This window comes from Didymosphaeria variabile (genome assembly GCF_027946475.1).
Source record: "Didymosphaeria variabile strain IMI 356815 chromosome Unknown scaffold_7, whole genome shotgun sequence".
NCBI classification, from domain to species: Eukaryota; Fungi; Ascomycota; class Dothideomycetes; order Pleosporales; family Didymosphaeriaceae; genus Didymosphaeria; species Didymosphaeria variabile.
Window position 1 is genome coordinate 2,805,121 of NW_026611626.1, and position 23,161 is coordinate 2,828,281.

The 23,161-nt window shown below is 51.5% G+C and overlaps 8 protein-coding genes across 8 annotated transcripts; 5 read left to right on the forward strand and 3 right to left on the reverse strand.

Annotated features, from left to right (window-relative positions):
• Positions 1-1,284: 1,284 nt before the first annotated feature.
• N0V89_010094 (uncharacterized protein) lies at positions 1,285-2,188 on the forward strand (the record flags this gene model as incomplete). The annotated part of the gene is made up of 2 exons (XM_056218839.1): positions 1,285-1,822; positions 1,875-2,188. The coding sequence occupies 2 exons, from the start codon at positions 1,285-1,287 to the stop codon at positions 2,186-2,188; spliced, it is 852 nt and encodes a 283-aa protein (XP_056068104.1).
• Positions 2,189-7,516: 5,328 nt separating this feature from the next.
• N0V89_010095 (uncharacterized protein) lies at positions 7,517-8,575 on the forward strand (the record flags this gene model as incomplete). Its single annotated transcript, XM_056218840.1, has 2 exons — positions 7,517-7,665; positions 8,443-8,575. 2 exons carry the CDS (start codon positions 7,517-7,519, stop codon positions 8,573-8,575), a joined length of 282 nt encoding a protein of 93 aa, XP_056068105.1.
• A 3,686-nt stretch (positions 8,576-12,261) lies between these two features.
• Positions 12,262-12,588, forward strand: N0V89_010096 (uncharacterized protein; the record flags this gene model as incomplete). Its single annotated transcript, XM_056218841.1, has 2 exons — positions 12,262-12,435; positions 12,484-12,588. The coding sequence occupies 2 exons, from the start codon at positions 12,262-12,264 to the stop codon at positions 12,586-12,588; spliced, it is 279 nt and encodes a 92-aa protein (XP_056068106.1).
• A 526-nt stretch (positions 12,589-13,114) lies between these two features.
• Positions 13,115-15,175, reverse strand: N0V89_010097 (uncharacterized protein; the record flags this gene model as incomplete). Its single annotated transcript, XM_056218842.1, has 3 exons — positions 13,115-13,942; positions 14,037-14,662; positions 15,022-15,175. The coding sequence occupies 3 exons, from the start codon at positions 15,173-15,175 to the stop codon at positions 13,115-13,117; spliced, it is 1,608 nt and encodes a 535-aa protein (XP_056068107.1).
• Positions 15,176-16,473: 1,298 nt separating this feature from the next.
• Positions 16,474-17,540, reverse strand: N0V89_010098 (uncharacterized protein; the record flags this gene model as incomplete). The annotated part of the gene is made up of 2 exons (XM_056218843.1): positions 16,474-17,009; positions 17,063-17,540. 2 exons carry the CDS (start codon positions 17,538-17,540, stop codon positions 16,474-16,476), a joined length of 1,014 nt encoding a protein of 337 aa, XP_056068108.1.
• Positions 17,541-17,951: 411 nt separating this feature from the next.
• Positions 17,952-19,147, forward strand: N0V89_010099 (uncharacterized protein; the record flags this gene model as incomplete). Its single annotated transcript, XM_056218844.1, has 3 exons — positions 17,952-18,371; positions 18,425-18,697; positions 18,746-19,147. 3 exons carry the CDS (start codon positions 17,952-17,954, stop codon positions 19,145-19,147), a joined length of 1,095 nt encoding a protein of 364 aa, XP_056068109.1.
• Positions 19,148-19,240: 93 nt separating this feature from the next.
• N0V89_010100 (uncharacterized protein) lies at positions 19,241-20,188 on the forward strand (the record flags this gene model as incomplete). Its single annotated transcript, XM_056218845.1, has 1 exon — positions 19,241-20,188. The coding sequence occupies one exon, from the start codon at positions 19,241-19,243 to the stop codon at positions 20,186-20,188; it is 948 nt and encodes a 315-aa protein (XP_056068110.1).
• Positions 20,189-21,151: 963 nt separating this feature from the next.
• Positions 21,152-22,746, reverse strand: N0V89_010101 (uncharacterized protein; the record flags this gene model as incomplete). Its single annotated transcript, XM_056218846.1, has 3 exons — positions 21,152-21,234; positions 21,391-22,203; positions 22,251-22,746. The coding sequence occupies 3 exons, from the start codon at positions 22,744-22,746 to the stop codon at positions 21,152-21,154; spliced, it is 1,392 nt and encodes a 463-aa protein (XP_056068111.1).
• Between the last annotated feature and the right edge of the window lie 415 nt (positions 22,747-23,161).

A 23,161-nucleotide genomic window follows, 5' to 3' on the forward strand; every position in this document is an offset into this window, starting at 1 on the left:
TATAAAAGCGGGATAAGAAAGCGCAATCAAAGTGAGCAGCAATGCATCGGGAAGGCGCAGCGGACGCGCTATCACGTGGCACGTGTAACCGCTCCAGAACTGGGCCTGGCGTGCCACGACCGCCCCCAAAGTTGAAACCTGCGATCTACGGTGGCCTGTGATTCACTCGTGATTGTTACCGCTTGAATTCTAACTTGGCGAGAAGGTTCTGACTACGCAATCATTCAAGGGCTGCCTCTTGCGTTCGACAACAGAATCATACCTCTTTAATGGCTAAGGCCTGCGCAAAAGAACCGACCTATGCGCATTTGAAATACGCCTCCACACTATGCGTAACACTTGAGTAGGAAAGGGCACACCCTTTAACGAAGCGCGACAAATGCGATCATCCGAACCTCAACTCACTTACCTATGGTAGCTTGCGGTACATACTTAAGATGAAGAAGAAAGCTCACCTGTACCCGTCCAGCAGTCAAAGCTCGCTTCCTACAAAGACTTCGATTCGAAGTTGATTGCATTGTTTGCCAGGGCATTGGGCGCAAAATACATCACCTCTGCAGTATTCCCAGGGGAATTCTCGTCCTGTTATGTCTAGTCTATTCTTAGGTCCCTACGACAGCCAGACGCGTAGGTGCATCGATAAAAACACATCAATGCTCGCGTAGAACTAGCTGGTGCAAGATCTTGTGATTGTTCGAGGATTCGTGGTGGTTTGAACTATCAGAACGCAACCCTTGATTTCGAGATATCAAGAATCAATGTGCATGCTCATTAAAAATGCGATAGGCAAAAGTTGTCAGTGTCAAAGGGAAGAGAATACGGCAGTCGATGAGGACATTGAATTGGATCAAGCTTGGCTCTAGCTCATCAGGTACCGGTACTAGTTTGGCGCAAGTCGTGCTTACAAATGTGCCTCTACGACCCACTACATCATGCTGAAAAAGCATCCACACTAGCAGCCCAGTGTTCATTGGCTACTTTTAGAGGAACAAAATTGCAAACGAACACTCGCAGAACTTACAAAACCCAGAAGCTATGCCGATTTGGGATAACCAGCTACATACCTTGCATATTCTCTTTTCAATCTGTGTCCTTTATCAGATGGATGTTTACACATCATAGTCGTTTATCCAACTCTTACACAAGCATTCACTGTTACGTAGTGCCTTTTTGCCATGTTGGATCGCTATATATTTGATCCCTTCTCCCAGTCTTCAATCCACACGAGCAAGTTTGGTCAACACATACCGTTAATACCAGTCACGCACAACAAACACCGCGAATATGCCACCCACACAACTCCACCTCATTCGCCATGCCCAAGGCTACCACAACCTCCGCGAAGACTACAATCTACCGGACACCCTCCTCACCCCTGAAGGCGAACAACAAAGCATCGCACTTTCCCACGAGATACCAGATATATTCTCGATCAATTGCATATACGCGTCTCCTATGCGTCGAACCCTTTACACCGCCCTCCTCACATTCCGGACAGTGCTCCACTTTAATCCCAACCTCCGCATCATCGCACTGCCAGAGTTGCAGGAGACTTCGGATTTTGCATGCGATACAGGTTCTCCACTCGCGCAATTGCGTAAAGAGTTCGAAGGCAAGCCTGTGGACTTTTCGCACGTGTTTGAGGGCTGGAATGACAAGAAGTCGGGAAGGTTTAGACCTACGACGGGCCTGACTGAGCAGCGTGCGGGCGAGGCGAGGAGGGTTATTCGGGAGGAAGCGGAGGGATTTGTTGCTGTTGTTGCGCATGGTGGGGTCAACCACTACTTCACGGAAGATTGGGAGGGTAGTAGTAGTGGCTCTGGTGAGTGATTGCTGGATTCCTTGTGTCCGTGTTTGGCTAATAGAGACGACAGGAACTGGATGGAAGAACTGCGAGTTTAGGACTTACAAGTTCGACGATTCTTCTAGCAGTGCAGTTGAGTGGGCTGCCATTGTTGAAACTGAGGGATCAATCCGTAGAAGATTTCCCACGGGGGACTATCGAGAGCTGACTCCAATCGAGCAGTACAAGTTGCGTGACACGACTGAGAAGTCTTGGGCTGCCGATGGCTACATCTCATTAGGCGAGGCAGACGAGTTCCAGAATAAAGCTTCAAACAATCATAAAGGCGAATGGGAAAATGGAAAACTGCATGAGGAGAGGCCGGCTTGTTTGGTGGCTGGATGAAACAATATGTAATGCGTGGGAGTATGTATAGTCGAATTAACAATACAATTCCCAATAGCGAGGTTTATCGACTGATCCATACCACCATAATGCATTCGAGACGCCCTCAAGCGTGTAATTGCATCGATCCGCGAGATCCTTGGGGTGGCAACACCGGCTCGTGCTTCGTGACCGCAGAGAAGGATAGAGTCATCAAGCAGCAGCAGTAGTAGTATATATTCTGCCGCGGATGTAGTCCGTGATTTGAGGTCTATTAGGAACTCCACGTCTCGTGATAGAGATAACGCATCTGAAATTGCACTAACCTGTTTCTGGTAAGCTTGGTTAAATGTGATGGCTATGACGTAGACGACTCACTCCGATGCTCATCTTCACAACAGATTAATCCACGCAACTCCCAAGGACAAATGCCGAAAGCGGGTGCGAGTGCTGATAGCCCGGGCTATGCCAATCGGTACGAAGATCACCCAATGCTTGAACTTGAGCTTGATACTTGTCGATCATGGCTACCTAATGGCTGAAATTTTAGACATTTCAGTAACCGTAGAGGAGGCCTTGGAGCTGTCTTGCAACGTTGTCGCAACTCTCATAAAATTATGATCTGGCTGAATGCTTTTTTGGGGGTGCGCCAGACCTTTCACCTGACGGTCGGTGCTCTCCGGATTTTGGAAATTCATGCCAGATACGAGTGTCGTTCGAATTCCTTCATGACAATGATGCGATCGGAAGGCCAAGGCGAAGGCGATGCGAAGTTTTCTTCAGAGCGGTTGTCATGTCCGCTTTCAATCGTGGTGTACAAGCTTTGGTTCCGCCTTGGACACACAAAAGATGGATGATCAGAGGACGTAGTTCGGTTGACACGCCTTCCGTTACTGAGTTGCCTTGATACGAAACCTGGGACTACCTTCGCGATCAATGGCTTCAGGGCTGGCAATGAAGCGCATACGATAGTGAGATTGACTTCGATTGCCGAGAGGTAGGCCGGCGCAGCGTCATACCACGATGTATCTTCTGGATGATTCCCCAGAACTATCAACGCGAGTAGCCTGAGGATGGAGACAATGCAGATGCTTTGGTGGGTAAGTTCTTATCGCGAAGGTTCGGCAATGGAGGCAACTTACAACCAACCAACTGTGAGGATCAATTGAAGTGCAATCTTCTGCTTCACGGAAATGCGGAGGCACCAGATAGCTCGCATTGGCAATGCTGCTATAAGGAGGTCGAGTGCAACATTTATCCCGGCGTTAGCATAATACCATCTGCGACCTCTCAGTGCCAGTGACGAAACAGCGGCCAGTTCACTCACGCATGGTCGTTGACGCAGCTTGCAGTCGGTCTCTTCTTCAAGGCCCAGAACGCATCGACAGGAATACAGTGGAATACTCCAACGAGGGTCGATTGGATTGCGTAAGCGATACAAAGAACCATGACGATCGTATTCGGAGTCCAGATCTCCTGCCAAGTTATGAAGATGCGCCGGTACTGGAGTAGAATCGAAAATCGGACAAGGAACATGGCAAGGTTGTATGCAAGAATACTGCAATAGAGGTACTACTCATGTTAGTCCGACCTGTGGAGTGGTAGAGGTCCGGAATCATACTATCATCATCCACTCGGTGGAATTGTAATCGATGAATATTTGATGTCTGCCGTTGCCCCATTCGACTTGTTTGATTTGGAACGCGCCCTGAGCGACTGACGAAACCTATAGGAGTGTGTTAGTGAGCGTTCGAAGACAAGACCTCAGAGTCCTACCATCGCAAGAATTATAAAGATGTCTTCCGATCCAAACATCCTGGTGATCTTGAGACGTGTAAACAATCGAAAGCCCACGGAGATGATAGCGAATGCCATAAAGGAGCTGACAATCGCGATGATCTCTGGGCCTTTGTTCTGCTTTGCCAGTTTGGCGAGTTCCTCTGGAGGGACCTCAGCCATCGCGCCGAGTCGTTGCGAACAGGTGGTGGAGGGATCATTCGAGTGAGTTCATGCTGTGCTTGACACTGTCCTTGAACGTTAGAATGCGCGGAGGTATCGACTCTGCTTCATGAGAACATGATGAAAAGGCTAGAAGACCGCTAGTCGTAGGGTTGCGTAATGGTGGGCTAGACCGCACCATGTCAGTATGCCTTCAATTCCGTGCACGGTCGACTTGTACAACCTACTAATAACGGGCCCGAACCAGCCGTAAGTGTGCCACCTGCATCACGTTCTAGCGGCATTACCCGCGATAGCTAATGGGAATTCTTTTCATGTCATGGAAAAGTTTCAACTCTGCCCTGCATCATGAGGACAGACTGCCAACGGTTCTTGAGAATGCGAAAGCTATTCAACATAAGAAGGCCAAGAGTTGGTAGTTGAGGTTCAAGAGTAGTGTACCATACGACTCGCCGCTTTCGGCTGAACCTCCTGCAATGATGCAGGCTGGACGCTAGTCCTACGGTTCGACCCCACATATCGAACCAAACTATGGAACAAGAACACATGTTCATCTCCCATCCTTCCTCCATGCGGCCCATATCTCTTCGGTCACATGTCCCAAGGACCCGCTTCGGGAATAATCACGAAACCCCGGGGCCGGTTTGAGCTCACGTGACTGATTGAATGTCGGCCGCACTATAGTAATGTTCACCGTAGGAGTCGAGCTGATCTCTATGAAACGGTACTACTCCCAGTACTGCCAGAGAAGACCGTGAGAACGTGCTCTCATCTGCCCGACCAAATATTGGGGTGGATACCGCGCCACTCCGACGTTGAACAACATCGGAAAAGGCCTTGCAGAAAGAGTGAGGCAAAGTAAATTAAGTGGCGGCCGTTGAGAGGCAGCCACACTTGCGACATGTCTGCTGTCCAGCTGAGCGGCCGCATTCCTGTCGAAAAAGCATCTATCGAATTCAGACCTTGTGTCCTGCATAGTCTAAATCAGCACATGATACCCTTCAGTATATGTATATCTCTTAAAAAACTGGACACTGTGCATAGAACATATCGTGTTCTTCGCTGAAATTGGTGGCCGTGGAGATGATATGTACGAACCGTTGAACCACTAGTGCGTGGCTTTCGGCATTACTTTTTCAGGCTTTATCGAAATCACTCAAAGAAAGGTGCCCCAAAGAAAAAGAATGGTGGGGTGATCGGAGATTCATATAATCGACTGCCGGCCGTTGCCGTTGCTCTTTCCTTGTGGCGCTCGTGTATGCAGGTCTTTCCGAACTCTGCATGGAAGCGATGCAGGCACGCCCAACTCCACCACTCCACGTTCTTGCGCAATTTCTGCCATCCACTATCCCCTGTCTGGAGTGTCATATTCCCCGGATTAGATGCCGAACCGCTGGCCACGACTCCTTGTTTCGAGCGCGCATTTTGGCAGGCGACACAGCGCAAGGACTATGTCGTGGCACCACCAGGGCAAGATCCACCAGTTGGGCGTCGCACACTGCAAAGTCTTCATAACAACGTTGTATCTCGTCCCGCAAAACCCATGCTGTCCATCAAACAACGCACACTGGTTATGTGTTTGACTCTACTACAATTCCACAGCCCTGCGCGAATGGTACCCCCGATCGAGCGAACAAAAGGAAAAAGCTCACGAAATGCATGTCGGTGCGAGGCAGGTGGTGCGTACTCAACTCGCGAGCATCCAAGCCTCGACCTACAACAGGGAGCATTCCTATCTTGCCATTGCCGCTACGCTGGTTTCATTCGCGCTGTTGATCTTCTTGCTCAGAATTTACACGCGTATAAAACTAACTCGATTCTTCGCCATCGATGACTGGCTTATGCTCGGGGCTGTTGTGAGTAGCTTCTCGAAACACATCTGCGATAGTAGCTTATGTTCTTGATTAGGTCGGTCTTGTTGCAGCTTTTGGCTCATTGGTTTCTGTTCATCGATCCGGCAGTCAAAACTTTGAAGGGGATGCCGCATTAGGCAATCAAATACTAGGCCTTCATGTCTGGGTCTGCGCTCTGTCTTCTACCGCCAGCATTACATTCATCAAGACTTCTATCGCCTGCTTTCTCCTCCGCACTGTCAAGAGGACGGTCTACAAACGGCTCTTGTACATCATGGTCGGTGCGGCTATATCTTCTCCAGTACCTGTTGTCAGACTAATGTTGGAATACTAGTAATCGTTGCATCAACTGGCTTCGCTTGGTTCACGACCATCCTTCTCGAATGCATACCGATCGGAGCAACATGGGGCCCCATGCGGAGAGCGAAAGCTCACTGCATGTCCTACTTTACCTTCATAAATGTGACTGTTTTCTACATTGGTAAGTCTCTATCCTGGCTACGAACAATCCTAACTCTTCGTAGCGATCGATGCCGCTACTAATCTCTTCTTCGCCATGCTTCCCATGTCGATACTCTGGAGCTCGCACCACACCAATCGTAACAAGCTTTTCTCGATGCCCAGGATTATTATCGCCAGCCTCGGTCTCATGTACGCTTCACCGCACCACGCATCTGCGCATTACTCACCTACAAACCTAGCTCCACCGTCGCAGCCATCATCCGACTCATTAAGCTATACGACCTACGTAACACTACCTCCACATTCTCGTAAGGCCATCACCCTCCGCCTTCCACTACAGTCCCAGCTAAACAGCCCAACAGCCATGCCGCAACCATATGCATTTTGAGCGTGTGAGTTCCGCCACTTTCCCACTTCACCGGTCCTGTTTCTCTGTCATGTGCTTTAACTGCAGATTTGAGTTGTGCAAGATTGCGATCGGATGCGTGCGTGTCGCAGGTGGTCGCACAAGTACCACATACGGTACCACCGCGACCCGTGGGCATGGTAACGGCTTGTTATTTTACCGCTTTGAGGCTGGAACCCGTGAGCGTTTGGGATATAACTTTATTGACCTCGTGGACGGTTGGGCTCGTGATTCTCCAAGACTTTTCTTTTGTTTTCGACCTCATCGGTGGTGGGAGTTTATGTTGCTCTTCATTTCGTTTTCATCGAAGCGTTTCTGCAGCGAGCGATACCACACACGAAGAGCCGCGCTGACCAACTCCAAAGCGTCGAAATGACCGCCGGCATAACAGCAGCTTGCTTGCCTACCCTCAAACCCCTCTTCTCAACTCTATCCGGTTTCTTCTCCATCCGCCGCTCCTCGAGCAATAAACCACCACACCACTGCTTCGACGCAGACTCACCACCTCCATCGCCCTACCCACAGTCCTACAGCACGCCTACTTTCCTCTCTCTACCGCGGCCCAAGCCAGCGCGCTTCCACGACCATACCTCGGACCTCGACTTCGACCTCTTCGAAACACCAACCACACGCTCGCGTGCACACAGTCGCACCCCATCAAACCTCACCATGTTCACCACATTCACGAACTTCACGTCGACTTTCACAGTTCCGCCATTTGATCGGGAGCTCGATGGAGGGCGTCCGAGGGCACACAGCAAGGCTATGAGCGAGATGGAGAAGCCTACCGAGCTTAATGCCGGTGGTGCGAAGAGCGGGTATGCGGTTAGCATTACGAGTGGGTGTGGGAGCGGAGAGACGTGCGAGGGGAGTGAGGAGGAGAAGACGATTCGGAGGATAGGGAGTGATGAGAGTTGTGGGGTGGTTGTGGGAGGGATTATGCGGACGACGGAGGTGAGGGTTAGTTGAGTGGATGAGCGGGGATGCGGTGGGTGGGCGGGGAGGTGCACCAAGGATGGTTTTTAGTGGCTTGTTGACTGTCAATATTACTACTGTTGATTGCTGCTTTGTGTCTAATGTATATGGATATCAAGTCCACTCGGGCTTGGGGTCATGCTACCGGGCTTAATACCAATGCCTGACACTCTTCTCGTCTTTCTTCGCTTGTGGTGTAAGCACACTTCGGCCTTCATGAGAGACGCTGCCAGTCAGCGTGGAGTGCGAATCGCCAGAAACTTTCTCACCATGTAATGCGTGGCCTGGTATTCGTCCCACAAGTCTAGTAGTGGGTGAGGTGTTGAGTTCCTCTAGGATAGCCAATGTAGATGCAGAGACTGGATCTTCCTTGCGCAAATTTTTGTCCTCAGCGATCTCAACGCGGCTGCCCTACCGTTCGGCGCGAGTTCTCTAATCATATTTGCTGCGCAAGTCCGACCGACAACGGCGTCACCAAGGACGGCACGGAGGAACATTTATTTCATCGTGGCTCAGTTGAAAAAACTGCAGAAAATTTATGCGGTGCAGGTCGGCCACAGGATGGCTGCGCTTCTTGTGGATGACCCCACGTGTGAACAAGCGGTATCAGCTGAGCACAGCGTAGTCGATGCTGCCATCATTTCCAAGATCATTTTTGACCAGCTCGATGCTAAGAACACCGACGATACGGACGTCGTGGATATCCATACCCCATCAGTGTTGCCTGCACAATCTTTGCAATTTGTGCAATAATTCTCGGCGATCAACACGACCAGTACGACCAGCATTGCGGGAGCAAAAGCAGCGAAACGAGACCAAATTCTTGCGGAGTTGAACGGAAACAGTGGAAATTTGGCCACAAGAGTCGCTCTGGCTGTGTAGTGCGTGGCTTGGGATTCGTCCCGCAAGTCTAGCAATGGATGAGGCGTTGAGTTTCCCCTGTATAGCTTATATAGACGAAGAGACTGGATCTTTCTTGACGCAAATTTTCATCCACAGCGACGCGGTTGGCTTGCGGTCGGCGCGTGTTTTCTGGTGATGTTCGCTGCTCGGGTGAGTGTAGCGATGGTGCTGAGACCATTGCGAGCGTCGACCGCTGCCGGGCATGTTGTCACCGTTGGGGTCGCGGCGAGATACATGACGTTATATTGAGGGATTCGAGGACGGTGGCGACGGCGGACTGAGTTACTGCAGGCTACGCTGTGTTCGCAACGACAGGCTGGTCCGGCTGGGGTGTTTGGATTGGCGCTGCGGCGGCGAATCTCCGCTGGATGATAGTGAACCATCCGCAATAGCTACATGTCGAGCCAGGGTGGATACAGTGTGAGCAATGAAAACCAGTACTCCATCCGTGACGCGAACAGGCAGGCACGACATCGTCGCGCGTTTGACATAGTCATATTAGCATCTCAATCAATAACTCAATCGAAAGAGCAAAGACTTCTTCCTCAAGTGCTCAGCAACGCTGAAGCAGCTCAATGAAAAATGACGATCGCGTCGGCCAGAGGTAGTGCAAGACTGGCGACACTGTGGTCTCAACTATGAGCAAGCCCAGTGAGAGGAGACCCAGGTACAAAAATAGGAATAATCTTGAATGAGTCCGTAGACTCGTTTCAGAGATTAAACTGAAAAGAACAGATACTACACTTGATCTAAGCCTATTGCGGGGATTAGAAAAATTGCGTGTACAAAGTTGACCATTGGGGGTACATACCAAAAGGCAAAGAGAGCTGAGAAAGAGAAGAGAGGGACGGAGATCAAGCGGTTTATATAGGTTTTTCGGCCAAGCCGCTAGCGAGAGTCACGTGAAGCGCTCGGACCTGACGGCGGCTGCCTGGCGGCTGAAAGAGTTTAGCGGGGATAGTCAACATTCCATAGTCGGGTGGGTGACCATGAGACGGCGACGCAAAGGGCGTACATAGCACATAGCATGCACGAAGCCACTGGCAAATCTTGTGTACGAATAGGAAATCGAAAGTAAACACCTATCGAGTTATGCCAGGATGTACGATACGTAAATGGACTGACAGCAGCTAACATTAGGCCTTGCTACAGGCTCAGGTAAACTGCGCATGGGTACGTCCTCACAGACGCACATCAGCATGGCAACCTCTCTATCTATGGAATATGCATCACTTAGAGTGGGCTCATAGGGGTTTGTTGGCCGTGCCTTTTAGCAGGCTACATCGTCACGAGCTACCTAGTTGGGAGATGGGCGAAAGGTAGCGCCAGCGACGCACACGAAGACAGTTTCTCACGTCCTCGCTGCATATATCATAATACCCAAGATCAGGACACGTATTGTAAGCCGAGTCACCCCAGGATCAATTGTACACAATCAAACAGCCTCCGTACTTTCGCCCTAGCTTCGCAGCGGAGTGCATCTATGGGAAGCATGCATGATGGCATTGCCACGGCCGGATAGGATGGGTGCTTGTTCCATCACGGATGTGTCATCACTCACCCGGCGACTTCAGCGAATGGACAAGTGGAGGAGGAAGAGTTTAGCGCGTGATTTGGAGTTCAGGTGGGTGGCCAGACAGCAACGCAAGGGCGAGCACGCGACGCTGAAATGGGGAATTTTGAAGGACGGGTCATGGAGCAAGTTACCCCAGGATACATGATGCATAAGCGGACAATCGGCGGCGAATATCAGGCCTACCACAGGCTCAGACTCCGTAGACCAGGCTGCAGGTCGAGCGCATCTTGACGGACACGAAACACTTGGCAACCTAAATTTCACGGGGAACATCACTGAAGTGGCAATAGCTTGTGACACCAGCAAGAGCGCACGTAATAGTCTCCAATGGTCTTATGCATTTTGTATTGCCGCACATCCTCGATCGCAGCTACCAGAGCCTGAGAGTAACTGAAAAAAAGGCCGATTGAATGAGAAGGCGGCAGTGATCATCGACAGCGGAGCCATCCACATGTCCGCTGCAGTTGTATGCTGCCCATTCTTAGAAAACACAACGTGGGCCGAGTCACCCCAGGATCGACCGTACAGCAAACGTCTCCAGCGCTTCTACTTGACTTGCAATGCGTTCATCGCAAACACCTCTGTCTCAAAGTGCTGCGGTACAGTCGATGCACCACCGTCAAGTCAAAGTAGCGGACGGGAGATCGAAGCAGCAGCCTTGACTAATCGATGTTTCTCTTCGCCCTGATCGCAAAGTGACATGGACGATACGCCGCAACGTATGTGGGAGAGGCATGTAGAGCTAGTGGGAAGGGCCGTTGCGCCTGTACACAAGGCGAACGATACCGATCCTGTCAATGTCAAGCCTTGCTTGCCTCACGGTCGCGTCATAGCTCAGCTTTTTGCTAACAGCGGTACACCCTGTGTCACCACGGGATCTACCAGAAAGTACCCGAATTTCCGTCCTCGTCTTCCATGACGAAAATTGGCTGACATGACTTCCGTACCGACTCCATCCCCTCAATCTGTACACCAAGATGGTCTCTCAGCAACCTCTCCATCAAGCGCAGTCCACAATCTCAGCCCGAGCCTCAGCCTCGTCGACGTTGAAGCTAACTAAGATGCTGTTCCTGCAGGTGGCGTCGTGGACACAGGGACAGGTTCCCGACCTCGCCGTCCTGTGCTCGCTAGACAGGGGTCCAAATTCTCCGAGTGGCACCATCGATCTAAAACGTCCGCAGTAAACAAAATACCAAGCCCAGCTCGAATGCATGTATGTTTCGACTTGTCTCAATGAGTACAAGCGTACGCGAAGCCCACATTTGTAAAGCCAAGGCCGCCCGCCTCCCTTCTTTCTTATTAACCACTCGTCAGGCGTCCACTGGACTATACTGCAACATCTAGCCCTATCTATTTTCGATAGTATGCAGAGCCTCAAAGTAGTTTCCTTATACCTGAACACGATATTTCAGCCCCAAGTCACGCATTTCGGGGTCCATTGCGGACAACCTGTGGGTATACCTTTATACCCCAATTGGCAAGCTTGCAGCTCTGCTACACGGGAAGTTGAGGCTCACCTTGCCCAGGCTTCCACTTCGCGGTCTCGATGCAAATATACTACCAATGCGAGCTTCGAGAGGACCGCGACTCCTTGAGCAAGGCCTCCAGATGAGCGTGTCCGTCGTTGCACGGTGACTTTGCCTCCTGAATAGCAGAGCCGCAGCCAATGCAAACGTCCAGATGGACGGCGACTTGCCATCACGGTCCCTTGCTTGGAGTCCTAGATGATGCACAGTCACTTCACTGTCCGTCAACAGTCTTCTATAAAGCGCATGATCTTCTCCTCTACAATCATCATCAGTTCAATCACAACAGCACACAGCAGCCTTCCAGCCTTCAAACAACTACTTCCAAACTTCAGACTCTCCGATCCATCCCGATCCACCACTCTTTCCAACCAACCGCCAAAATGCAGCTCACCTACCTCTACGCCCTCATCGCCCTCGTGCCCACCCTCGCCATGGCCGGCCCAGTTGCCCCCTTCGACAATGGCGACAGCTCTGCCCTTCTCACCAAGAGGGCGGGCATCGACTTCTGCCCCTCCGGCGGAACTCGCCAGGTCGGCCAGCCATGCCCGTTCACGGGTGGCGACGGCACGCCCCACGCCTGTGGCGCGGTCAACCCCGCTGCCATTGTAAGTGGAACTCTGCGCAATGTGAGGGATCGATGCTAACAAATGCAGCTCCACTGTGTCAACGGCAAGTGGGCGGTTGAGAGACGCTGCACGAATGGCAGGTGCAAGTGCACTGCGGGTCACGGAGACCGCGGTGACATCACCTGCGGGTAGATGGCCTGTATGGGTCTTGTCCTTTGATAGTGGGGCGTAGTGAGATAGGGAGGGGAGGGGGGGGAAGGGAGAGGGAGAAGAGGGGGCGGTTGGTTGATCTGTATGGGACTTCTTGTACAGCTACGGGGTCGCGATAGACTGGTACTGGTCGGTGTGGCCTTGGACACAAAATCAATCATTTTAAAATCCGATAGAGAGTCTTCTGGTCTTTTGTGTGATGTTATTGGACTACGATAGATCTGAACTTGAGGCCTGATAAGCAGCTCACGATCGAAGGGAGCGTGGAGTACGGCTATTGATAGACGAGAGTTTGACAGGTTCATGGTCCGATGATAACGATGGCTAATAGAAAGAAAAACGTGGCGAGTGAGTCTTCATGGGCTAGGCTTCAAGTCAGATAATGATGCTGTACATCTCTTTCCCTGAGTGCCGGCAGTATGGAAATGGCTCACCCCCAACCCGATGCAATTCAAAGCATTCTTCCAATCTCGCAACCAATTCAGCATCGACTATCCAAAGTCTTGATTTATTCTCCAGGAGGACCATACTCACGGTGCCTCCTATCCCGCCACTCGTAAGCCTCATGTGATCCCTTCATACGGCCCGTGGGAAAAAACAGATACCGAATCGGCGTCTTGACTGCCTCTCCCTCCCGTTCTAGCGTCTGACCACCACGCCGAGGAAGCCCCCAAGGAATCTTCATCTTGCCCTCACCTTCGAAAATGATAAGTTTCCTCTCCCAAATGTCGTCGAAGAATAATTTCTGTATTGCTGCTTGGTTGCTGGTACAGTGGTCGAAAACTGATTGGAAGGTACCCTCCTCCATGTGGACGTTCTCCATTGAGAATTTCTGGATTGGTGCGCTGCGCACAAGGGCAAGCAGTTCCTTTTCGGTGACGCGCACACCTCGAAGGATAAGCGTCTTCAAGCAAGGCAGGGCGGCAGTTTGGGCAAGTGTTTTGATAAGCTGGGTGTCGTCGACGTCTATGTCATCTCGGTATCTACACGCGTAGGTACTATACCAGTGGATCTGCAGTGACTCAAGTCCCGGAGATAAACCTATCAGCCTTGCCAGTCCGTTGAGATTCGCGTGCTGGTAGGTCAAGGCTTGGAGCTCGTCTATCGGTCCCCTGAGCTCTGACTCGGTCAATAGTCGATCCACATGACTAAATGATAGGGATTTCATGTCTCGCAGAGAAGGTGCTAGTTCCTTTGCGTATGTTTCGATTTCCATGAAGCTGTTTGACCCAAGGCTGCACCTGTAGGTAGAGTTGAATAAGTCCAGCTCGTCGACTCGAAGTTTGCTGTCTGCAAGCGACGTCATCGCTATGGAAAAGCATTCACTGGCAGCTTCCTATGGAAAAGTTAGCCCGCAGTCAAATTATCCTCAAAACGTAAGTCAATCTTGCGTATTCCATCCAGAACGGAATTACGACGGAAATACTAACCCATATGATCTTCCAACCACCACCGTGCTCAGGGGACTTCTCCGTTACAGCGTCTTCACGAAGCACGACCACATCCAAGGTTAGAGATCGAAGTCTGTTTCGCTTCCCATTCGCAGCTAGGTTTCGGAAAGCTTTTGTGAGTAGACCAGAGTAGACCCCAGTCTCCTTGAGCACAATGTACTCCCATCTGCGGTCTTCCAACTCGCGCATATCATCTTCGACTTTGGCAACCTCCTCTGGAGTACATTTGTGAGTACTTTCGTCCTGGAACGACATAGTCGACGGACCGTTCAGGTCCGTCCCCCATCTCGACTTTTGTTTTGAGATCTTTTCCAGCTGGCTCGTATCGATGGCTACGGATGTTAAGGTAAGATTCTCGACTAGGCAGCCAAGCTCGCCTGGGTTCGAGAATTCGACAAGATTTTGCAGGTCGGACTTTGTAAGGCGCACGTTTTTATTGACAATGTGGGATTTGAACGTTTGTTGCGTGGCCAGAGTAGCTAGCTGACGGCTCGCAAGCCGCACGTTCCCAACATCTGGCAAAGAGAGTTGTTGCACCACTTGCTCGAATAACTCCGGTGGCAAGGTCCCAATAGAGCGAGGCATTGCTTCGAATCCTCGTTCCGCTCTCAGGATTCGATTATGTCGATTGATTTGTTACCCGTGTGATCGATGTGAGAGCAATAGGATGGTGAGAAGATAGGCTATGAGAAGAATACTGTGAGTGCAAAGCTTTGCTGACCAGGAATTTTTATTGCCTGGATGATTGAAGGATGACTTGAGTAAAGGCCAGAACTGAGACGTTCCCTTCCATATATCTGAGCCACCCGGGTCGCTAGGCTGCCGTGGCTGCGCCACGCCGCCTCATTGGCTACCGAAGAGATCCAGATACCACGCCGAGCTATCGCTTACTTGGGACAGCAATGGACCAGAAACTGAAAATGCATTTCCTTCGCCTTTTGTTCTAGCTGAGTGCCTTCGGTACAGAGATCCTTGCCGTCGCAAATGCGGTTGTAGAGATTCTTGAGCTCGTTGCAGATTTCGGGGAAGTGACACTGCGCGAGATCCATCGTCTTGAGCTGGTCGGTGGTGAACACATCGCGGTCGGGAGCCGGGTCGGGGCGGTTGTTCGGACCCATGTCTACTGTTCTGATAGGCAACGTTGGTCATCAAATCGCCAGTGGCGGTTATCGCATGGCTTGTACTTTCCGGATCGTCCGAGAGGAGAAATGGCGGCGATGTAGTGGTGTAGGATATCGTGGCTGGCGACTTTGCTGGACCAATGTGGAGGGCAAAGCTTTGTGTTTTGGGAGGGAGCGAATGCGGCCCTCGAAAATGCTGATGCGTTCCTTCCTGTGTCGCGACGATCGCACTGACAGCAGAGCAAACTGCCCACCCGTTCCTCGTCCCCGCTTCCACATCGACTCTTGCTATTGAGCCTTCTCCAACCGCGATGACGGTACATACCCTGAGTACGGCCGAGCAAGAGTCGAAATCACCAAAGTCCCCGTGCGACTCGCAGGGCAGACACCTAGGGGATTGCAGGAAACCATTCGATCATTTGGGTCAACGTTTGCGCGATGGAGCTTCCATGGGACCAACCCAATCACAGGTGTGGTAAGACCGCCAGCGGCGATTTGTAGCTAACCTAGCTCTAGAAAGGCTCTGGGCATGGTGGGATCCATGTCGCTGACCAGCATGAGACACGGCGCAAGATCGATCACATGGGCTTCCTGTGCGAACCAGTGAATTATTTGACCATGGACGACATTGCGGCCAAGCAACTTGGCAGACCCCTACCTAATCGTATCGGCATATGGGTCGAGGTGCTTGAGCGCGCTCCATGCTTTCCATGTGACAAAAGCTGATGCAGAGCGTTAGGAGGGGAACGACTGGAGCTTGCGAAATGGGAGCTCATCGCCTGCACCAACGGCTCTTTCCGGTACAATGGTCGCAAAAGTCAGGCTGTCCAGCTCTCAAAGGATCAAATGTAGCGGTATGGTCTAGACAACGAATGCGAGTGCAAGATATGCACACACGGAAAGTATGAGCTCTGACCACGTAAGGACGGCGACGGCGTTCCATCGTCGAGGGAACTTGGAAAGACTCCTTTCATGTAGATTACCGAAGGAGGGATCCATAGTGGTGGTGTAATCGCGAATACTCATAGTGCCACGCATTGTACCGTCGGGCCTAATAATGGTTGATTTCAGTAGTATTATACAATTTTCACAAATGTCACACCATTACTTTTGTCGGATGTTGCTACAGAAGCAGTAAACGCTAGACATGTCGGCGCCAGTGGCGAAATATCCCCTGATTCTGCCCATACATAGCATTGCTCACCGATGCAGCACGTTCAGCCAGTCTCCTCGGCCACACCGTTCGTCCTCAGCTCTACTCTCACCAGGCCGAGCGCTTGTGTTCGTCACCTTGATCATGCGTCGTCGTCTGGCTGGAAATTGTCGTTCGTGGATTGGTTATTGACATCAACGTCGGAAGACGGACGCTCGCTGGCGTTCGAATTGGAGCTGCCGGTAACCGAACTCACTCTGCTTGAGAAGGTGTAGGAAGCGATGCTCTCCCTGTCTTCACCGTCTTCAACGCCTTCATCGTCGTCTTCATCGCCTTCACCGTCTTCATCGTCGTCTTCATCAATTGGCGCAGCCTTGTTCTTCGGGGGAGCGGGTGTTTGGAGTCTATCCATGGGTTCCATTTGGGATGCATAAGAAGGCGGGACGTATAGTGGCATCCTCAATGCCTGAGGATCGGCCGGGGTCCTTTTTCCGTTTAGAATGTCTGATACGATCGACGCGGGGGTCGTATCCGCAGTGGATTGGTAGTATAACCACTCTTTTTGTAAGCGCCTCGAGGTATTGTTTTCTTTATGCGTTGCATCAGGCTCCGGTTCGGGCTCAATCTCCCATGGTTCTTGGGGTTCTGTGAACTGTGGAAGAGCTATCTTCTCCTCATCTGTGGATGTTAGCGAGACCCCTTCTGAATCTGATGTTGAGCAGTCAGCGTACCTTTTAGAGGCTGAGAACGCTCCTTTGGTATCCAGAGTGGAGCTTTGCTGTTATCGCCAAAGGCGGTTTCGGCGAGGTTTTCGCACAGCTCTTGCACCATAGCATCGAGCTGATCATTCCAACCTTTTTGGTCGGCGGTGGCGATTGGATTCCGACGTGCCAGCAAATGCACGTAGAGTTGCCTAAGCGATTTTCTGGCGGTCCGATCCTCGAGGAGCGCGCGACCAGACCGTGCTATGACTCCCTCATTGGCTTTTGGTGTCACGGGAGGCCTTGCGAGCCAGCCATCAATGCATGCCTTCAAGGTGTCTAAACTATCTTCTTTGGCCTTGACCGCCCTTTTCTTCCTTGCACCCGTCCTTTGGAGCACATGATCGTGTTTTCTTATCAGGTCTTGCACAGCGCTCGTCAACTCCTTGAGCTCGTCGATCTCCAGACCTTCTAGGCCGACAAAGGCATCTGAAAATAGATCCGCCATTTTCCGGGGTTGGGATGTATGTGTGGTTGAAGAGGTGTCGTGGAGCAATTTGCACCTCAAATTCTGGAGGTGGGGTTTGACGTATTTGCTGACTTGGCGTGTTGGTCGAGGCAGAGGTGAAGGAGAGTCACAGGTGAAGGAGAGTCACAGGTGAAGGAGAGTCACAGGTGAAGGAGAGTCACAGGTGAAGGAGAGTCACAGGTGAAGGAGAGTCACAGGTGAAGGAGAGTCACAGGTGAAGGAGAGTCACAGGTGAAGGAGAGTCACCGACCCCGCCACCCACTTTCCCTCACCGTCATTGGTCCGTGCAGCAATTCTCGTGTTTGTTTGAATGAATTTCATGCTTTGTGAGAATTTAGACATCAACAATCCTGCCATTCCGTAGCCCGCATTCTTTGCTAGCACACCAAGATGCACGGCTCAAAAAGACCGCGCCTCAACCCAGTGGAAGAAGTGATCAAAGCAACTGAAAACATCCGAGTGGATGGGCGCGCTACATACACTGTGGAAAAGGCTGACTGTCCTTCGCTGGTGCATCTACTACAACACGAGATTCGGCCTGGCACCGGACTGGCGGGGACCAAAGAGGAGGAAATAGCTCGCGCGACACAGCAAGAGGACGAGACTGAAGTCGCCAATGGCGAATCCCGTGGTGAAGTCCTCGAGACGGGCAGCGCATGTACATCCGGCGAGAACGATGTTGAATCTGAAGAAGGTGAAGAAGAGGATCTTGACGGCGTTGAAGAAGACGCAACGGACATTTTGGTGCTCCCTGATGGGGGAATAATGCACGTTGCTCAGTACTTTGGGCCGGAATACGAAGCACGGATCGTAGGTCCTCCCCTTGAAGAGACGAACATGGAACCGAAACTAACAGCACACAGAGACGCATGGGCGCGATCAAGCCGATGGCTTGCCCGCCGAGCATGCCGACCCGTCCACACGACTACCAGTTGAAGGGAGCTACCCAATTAACCCACTTGTGCGAAAGTGATAGCCGCGGGGCCCTCCTCGGCGACCCCATGGGTTTGGGGAAACCCCTCACCGTCATACTTCATCTATGGGCTATACGAAACATACCCGGACAAAGTCTAGTACTCTGCCCTGCGTCGCTATGTGCACAATGGGTCAAAGCCATTGAGGAGGCCTTTGAGGATGTACGCATAATTCCGCCGTTGGCGCTTCCTGCACTAACTGGTATCTAGGGACACGGCCTCACTGCATTCCATTATGCAGACGCGAGAATGGCGGCACATCAGGTAGAAGAGCAGGGAGTGGATGTTGTCGTGGCGTCTTACGAGACGTTTGAGCGCAACATGCGAACCAAGTTGAAGACAGAGGAAACGGTACTCGAGATGGTAGCGAACCAGGATGCATCCGCTTCCACCAACCCAAAGCGCCCAACCTGCGGGTTGGCATCAGATTTGGGCTACTATACATACCGGCCCTACAAGAGGGTCATACTCGACGAGGTGCAGAATGTGAATAATGGGAGTCAGCAAAGCACAAAGCGATTACGAGGATCTCAACACGAGCCGTCATCGGTCTCAGTGGCACCCTGCCACATAACCGTTGGTATGACATTGGAGGATACCTGGACTTTTTGAAAGGCCACCCTTACACAACTGAGGAATTCTTTCTTGCCCAATTCATCCGGGGTTCGTACGATGGGTCAAAAAAAAAGACCTTCCGCGGCAGCCATGTCTCTGCTCCAGAGACTCTTCATGGCGTTCACAATCATACGACCTAAAGACAGCATTGTACTCCCTCCACGTCGAAAGGTTGCTTTCGAATTGACACTACCCATGCAACAAGCAAATCGCGTCGAAGAACTCACGGACAAGTATAGACAAGCGGCGCAGATGTCTTCAAATGAACAAGTCAAGATCGCCAATGGCGACACGCAGATTGCCTCGGCCTTGGGATGTGCCATCCAGGCACAAGTACACCAACTTCACCCCGGGCTGACTCTCAACAAAGAAACCATCTATGACCCCGTTCAAGACTTCGAGAACGTCACGGCCGAAGACCTGGATGACATGTATGCTAGCTCAGACAACTACCCGAGACAAGCCGAAGCGCGCAGCAAGTGGCTCGCTGACCTTGAAGAATGGTCTTTGCAAAAGCTCATGGAATCTGCGCACCTTAACGCCATTGTCAACCTCATCCACCATATCTCCGACATGTTGGGGCTCAGAGTCGTAATCTTTGCACAATACCTTAGATACCAGGACCTCGTAGACAGGCTTCTACGACATCGTCATATTGTTTCCTATAGGTATGATGGCTCGGTCGCGTCCTCCAAAAGGGCCAGGATTCAGGCAAATTTCGAAGCTCAGAATAACTCGCGACCACTTCTCATGACCGTTGGAGCTGGTGGGATCGGCCTCAACCTGACCGAGGCAAATATCATGATACTTTGCGATGAGATGTGGAATGATAATGAGGTAGCACAAGCCATCTCCCGATTGCACCGGCAGGGACAGGACCAAGAGGTTCTCGTCCTCAAATTTGCCATACCAAATTCCGCGATTGATCTCGAGATCATTCGTACACGGGAGAACAAGGTGCAGGTCAACACCGACCTTCTCAAACCGTTGATCACGAAACACGACGCCGAGCCCGTGATTCTCAAGCTTCTTTACTGATGTTGGGTTTTGGAGACAATCCGGTGGAGGTGTTTGCGATGAACGCATCGCAAGCCAAGTAGAAGCGCTGGAGACGTTTGCTGTACGGTCGATCCTGGGGTGACTCGGCCCACGTTGTGTTTTCTAAGAATAGGCAGCATAAAACTGCATACAGTTAATCCTGGGGTGACTCAGGTTACAATGCGTATCCTGATCTTGGGTATTGTGATGTATGTAGCGAGGACGTGAGAGGACTCTATCTTCGTGTCCGTTGCTGCCGCTACCTTTCGCACATCTCCCAACTAAGGCAGCTCGTGAAGATGTGGCCTGGCATGCTAAAAGGCACGGCTCTGACGTCACGCAGCAGAACGGGTCTTGCATGCCCAAACATTGGGTGCATAGGTGATTGGGCATGGGCATTTATTGGTGCTAGGCATGAAGTGCGAGTATCCACGTAGACTTAGTCACGAGTACCATTATACTGATTCCACTATGCCGAGTGCAATTCCTCAGATTCTTGTCAAAAACGCCACTGGCGGAACGTTGTGACACCGAATAAACATGCTAGCGGGCCAAGCACTTGCTATGAACGGGTTGCGAATTGGGCACGTTGGTTCATGCCAAGGTACTCAATGGTGCTTACAAGATTGAATTTTCGAAGGATGTGAACAGGCTATCGAGCAGATACAGCCCCACCAGCACCGCTTGGGAAGAGGTGAAGACACGTAGCTCACCGCTGGCGATCTAGACGCCTAAGGAAAAATTGCATGTTTATGAAAGGAGGAGAGGCCGAGCAGAAGGGCAAAAAGTCTCGAAGATCACAAGAGCACATGTATGCAGCCGGACTTTCTCGCAGGACGCACGCACATGATGGTCCTGCACATGACCGGCAAAGACACCCCCGCACCCGCTTGGGAACCCCTTACCGCCTGTCCTTTCGTATTCATCGGCCAGGTTCCGTGTGGGCCATGGTAGTGACATTGTTTAATCGCCAAGCGATTGACCGACCGAGTTGAAGTTCTGCTGGCCTCTCGTCTTCCACTCCACCTCCTCGTCCTTGTACCACCCTGCGTACTTGCGGTGCTTGGCACAGGTGCGGACAGCAATGGAGGAAGTACATAAACGGAAGCCCAGGCGGTTGCGCAAGTAAAGTGAGACATCAGGGCAGTACCAGTGATTCAATGTGTGATCTGTCTAGTCTTGCTGCCTAGGATTAGATCTACAATCAACTTGCATGGCTTCCTCCGTGCCCACATCCTTCTCTGCCTGAGCTTCGATTGCTTCCCGGTCCTCAGATCGGTCTTGCGACTTGACGGGTTCCTGCACTTCGTCGGGACGCTGCAACCCCCGGTCCTTGATCAGCAAACATCCAAGCAGGCAAAGCCCGATGAAAGGCACGTTCATGATGAATACCGTCCTACTTGCGTGCGCATAGGCCTGCAAGATCTCGTGCATCTGAGTAGGTGATGCCCCAAGTGTATCGAAATCCGGTGTGGAGTATGAAGACAGCGCGAGCGACGTAAAGCCTGGTGGCAAGGCTTTTTTGAGCGAGTTCTGCAGTACTGCGGCAGATATAGCAAGACCGACAGCACCGCCAAGACTACGTAGAAAGTTGCGGTTCGAGATGACAACTGCGCGTTGCGCCTTTGTGCAGTGTGCCTGCAGGGCTACGAGCGTGGGTTGAAAGACAAAGCCCACGCCAATACCCTGGATCACCAGGATGATGGCGATAGCGGCGATAGACGTGTTGAGGTCGAACATGCAGGTAAGACCGGCGCCCAAGGTCCAGAGGAAGAAGCCAGACCAGATGACTTCACCGTACCGTTCTAGGCGGGATATGTACTGACCTGATAGGATGGAGGCCGTCATCTGCGCGCATGGAATTGGTAATACCAGAGCAGCGGAAAGGATTGGTGACATGCCACGGGCATTTTGGAAGAACAAGGGGAGGTAATAGAGCTGAGAATAATACACGAGGCCAAAAAAGAAGTTCTGTAGAAGCATCACGCAGATTGGTGCGGATGTGAAGAGCGACACTGACCACGTTAGCTTCATTCGTTGCCGCATCCGTGATCGGACTCACATGGCATCATGGGCAGCAGCGCGATCCGATACTCTATGAAGAGAAAGGACAACATGCAACAGCCTCCGACGACAAGCATCGCAATGACCATTGCCGAGTCCCAGGCAAAGTAGCTCCCACCTCCAGATACTGGAATAAGTATCAGGATAATCGCGGCAGATCCGGCGAGGATGCCCCAGTAGTCGATTTTCTTGCAGACAGCCCGGTAGTCTGGCTTCGATGTAACTTTCGGCACAGGCAACGTGAAGAAGCAGACGACGCCGCAGACTGCTGCAAGAGGACTGATGACCCAAAATAACCCTCTCCAGGTCGAATGCTCAACGAATGCTGCGGCAGCGAATGGTCCCACCATGTTTCCAAGCCCAACGCAGGATCCTAGAATGCCTTGATACTTTCCACGGTCTTTCAAGGTCACTACGTCGGAGACGATCATCATGGAGAGAGAGGTAATGCCGCCGTTCGCAACACCGGCGAAGCCACGGAATACATAGAGCATTGTAGCATTTTGGGCCAATCCACATAGTAAGTCAGAAATGCACAAAAGTGCCAAAGCCGACAGATAGACGATTCTCCTCCCTAGAAATTCGTTTTAGAAAGTGTCACTCGAGTCGTTAATTGAGATGCTTACCGAACAGGTCTGACATGCGACCATACAATACCTGGAATACGGTGTTCGCGATCAACGCGCTCGTTCCAGCCCAACTGACCGTAGCTTCAGCATGCAGTTCTCGACCTATCGTAGGAAGCGCCACACCAATTCCATTTTGGTCGGCAAAGCAGATAAACAGCGATACCGCTAAGGCGCTAAATACGATCAAGAGTTCTTTTATGGGAAGTATGTCGGTTTGGTCGAAGACAGCGGCTTCGGCAGCCTTTTGTCGATCTTTCATAGCCAGAGGAACGGCACGAAG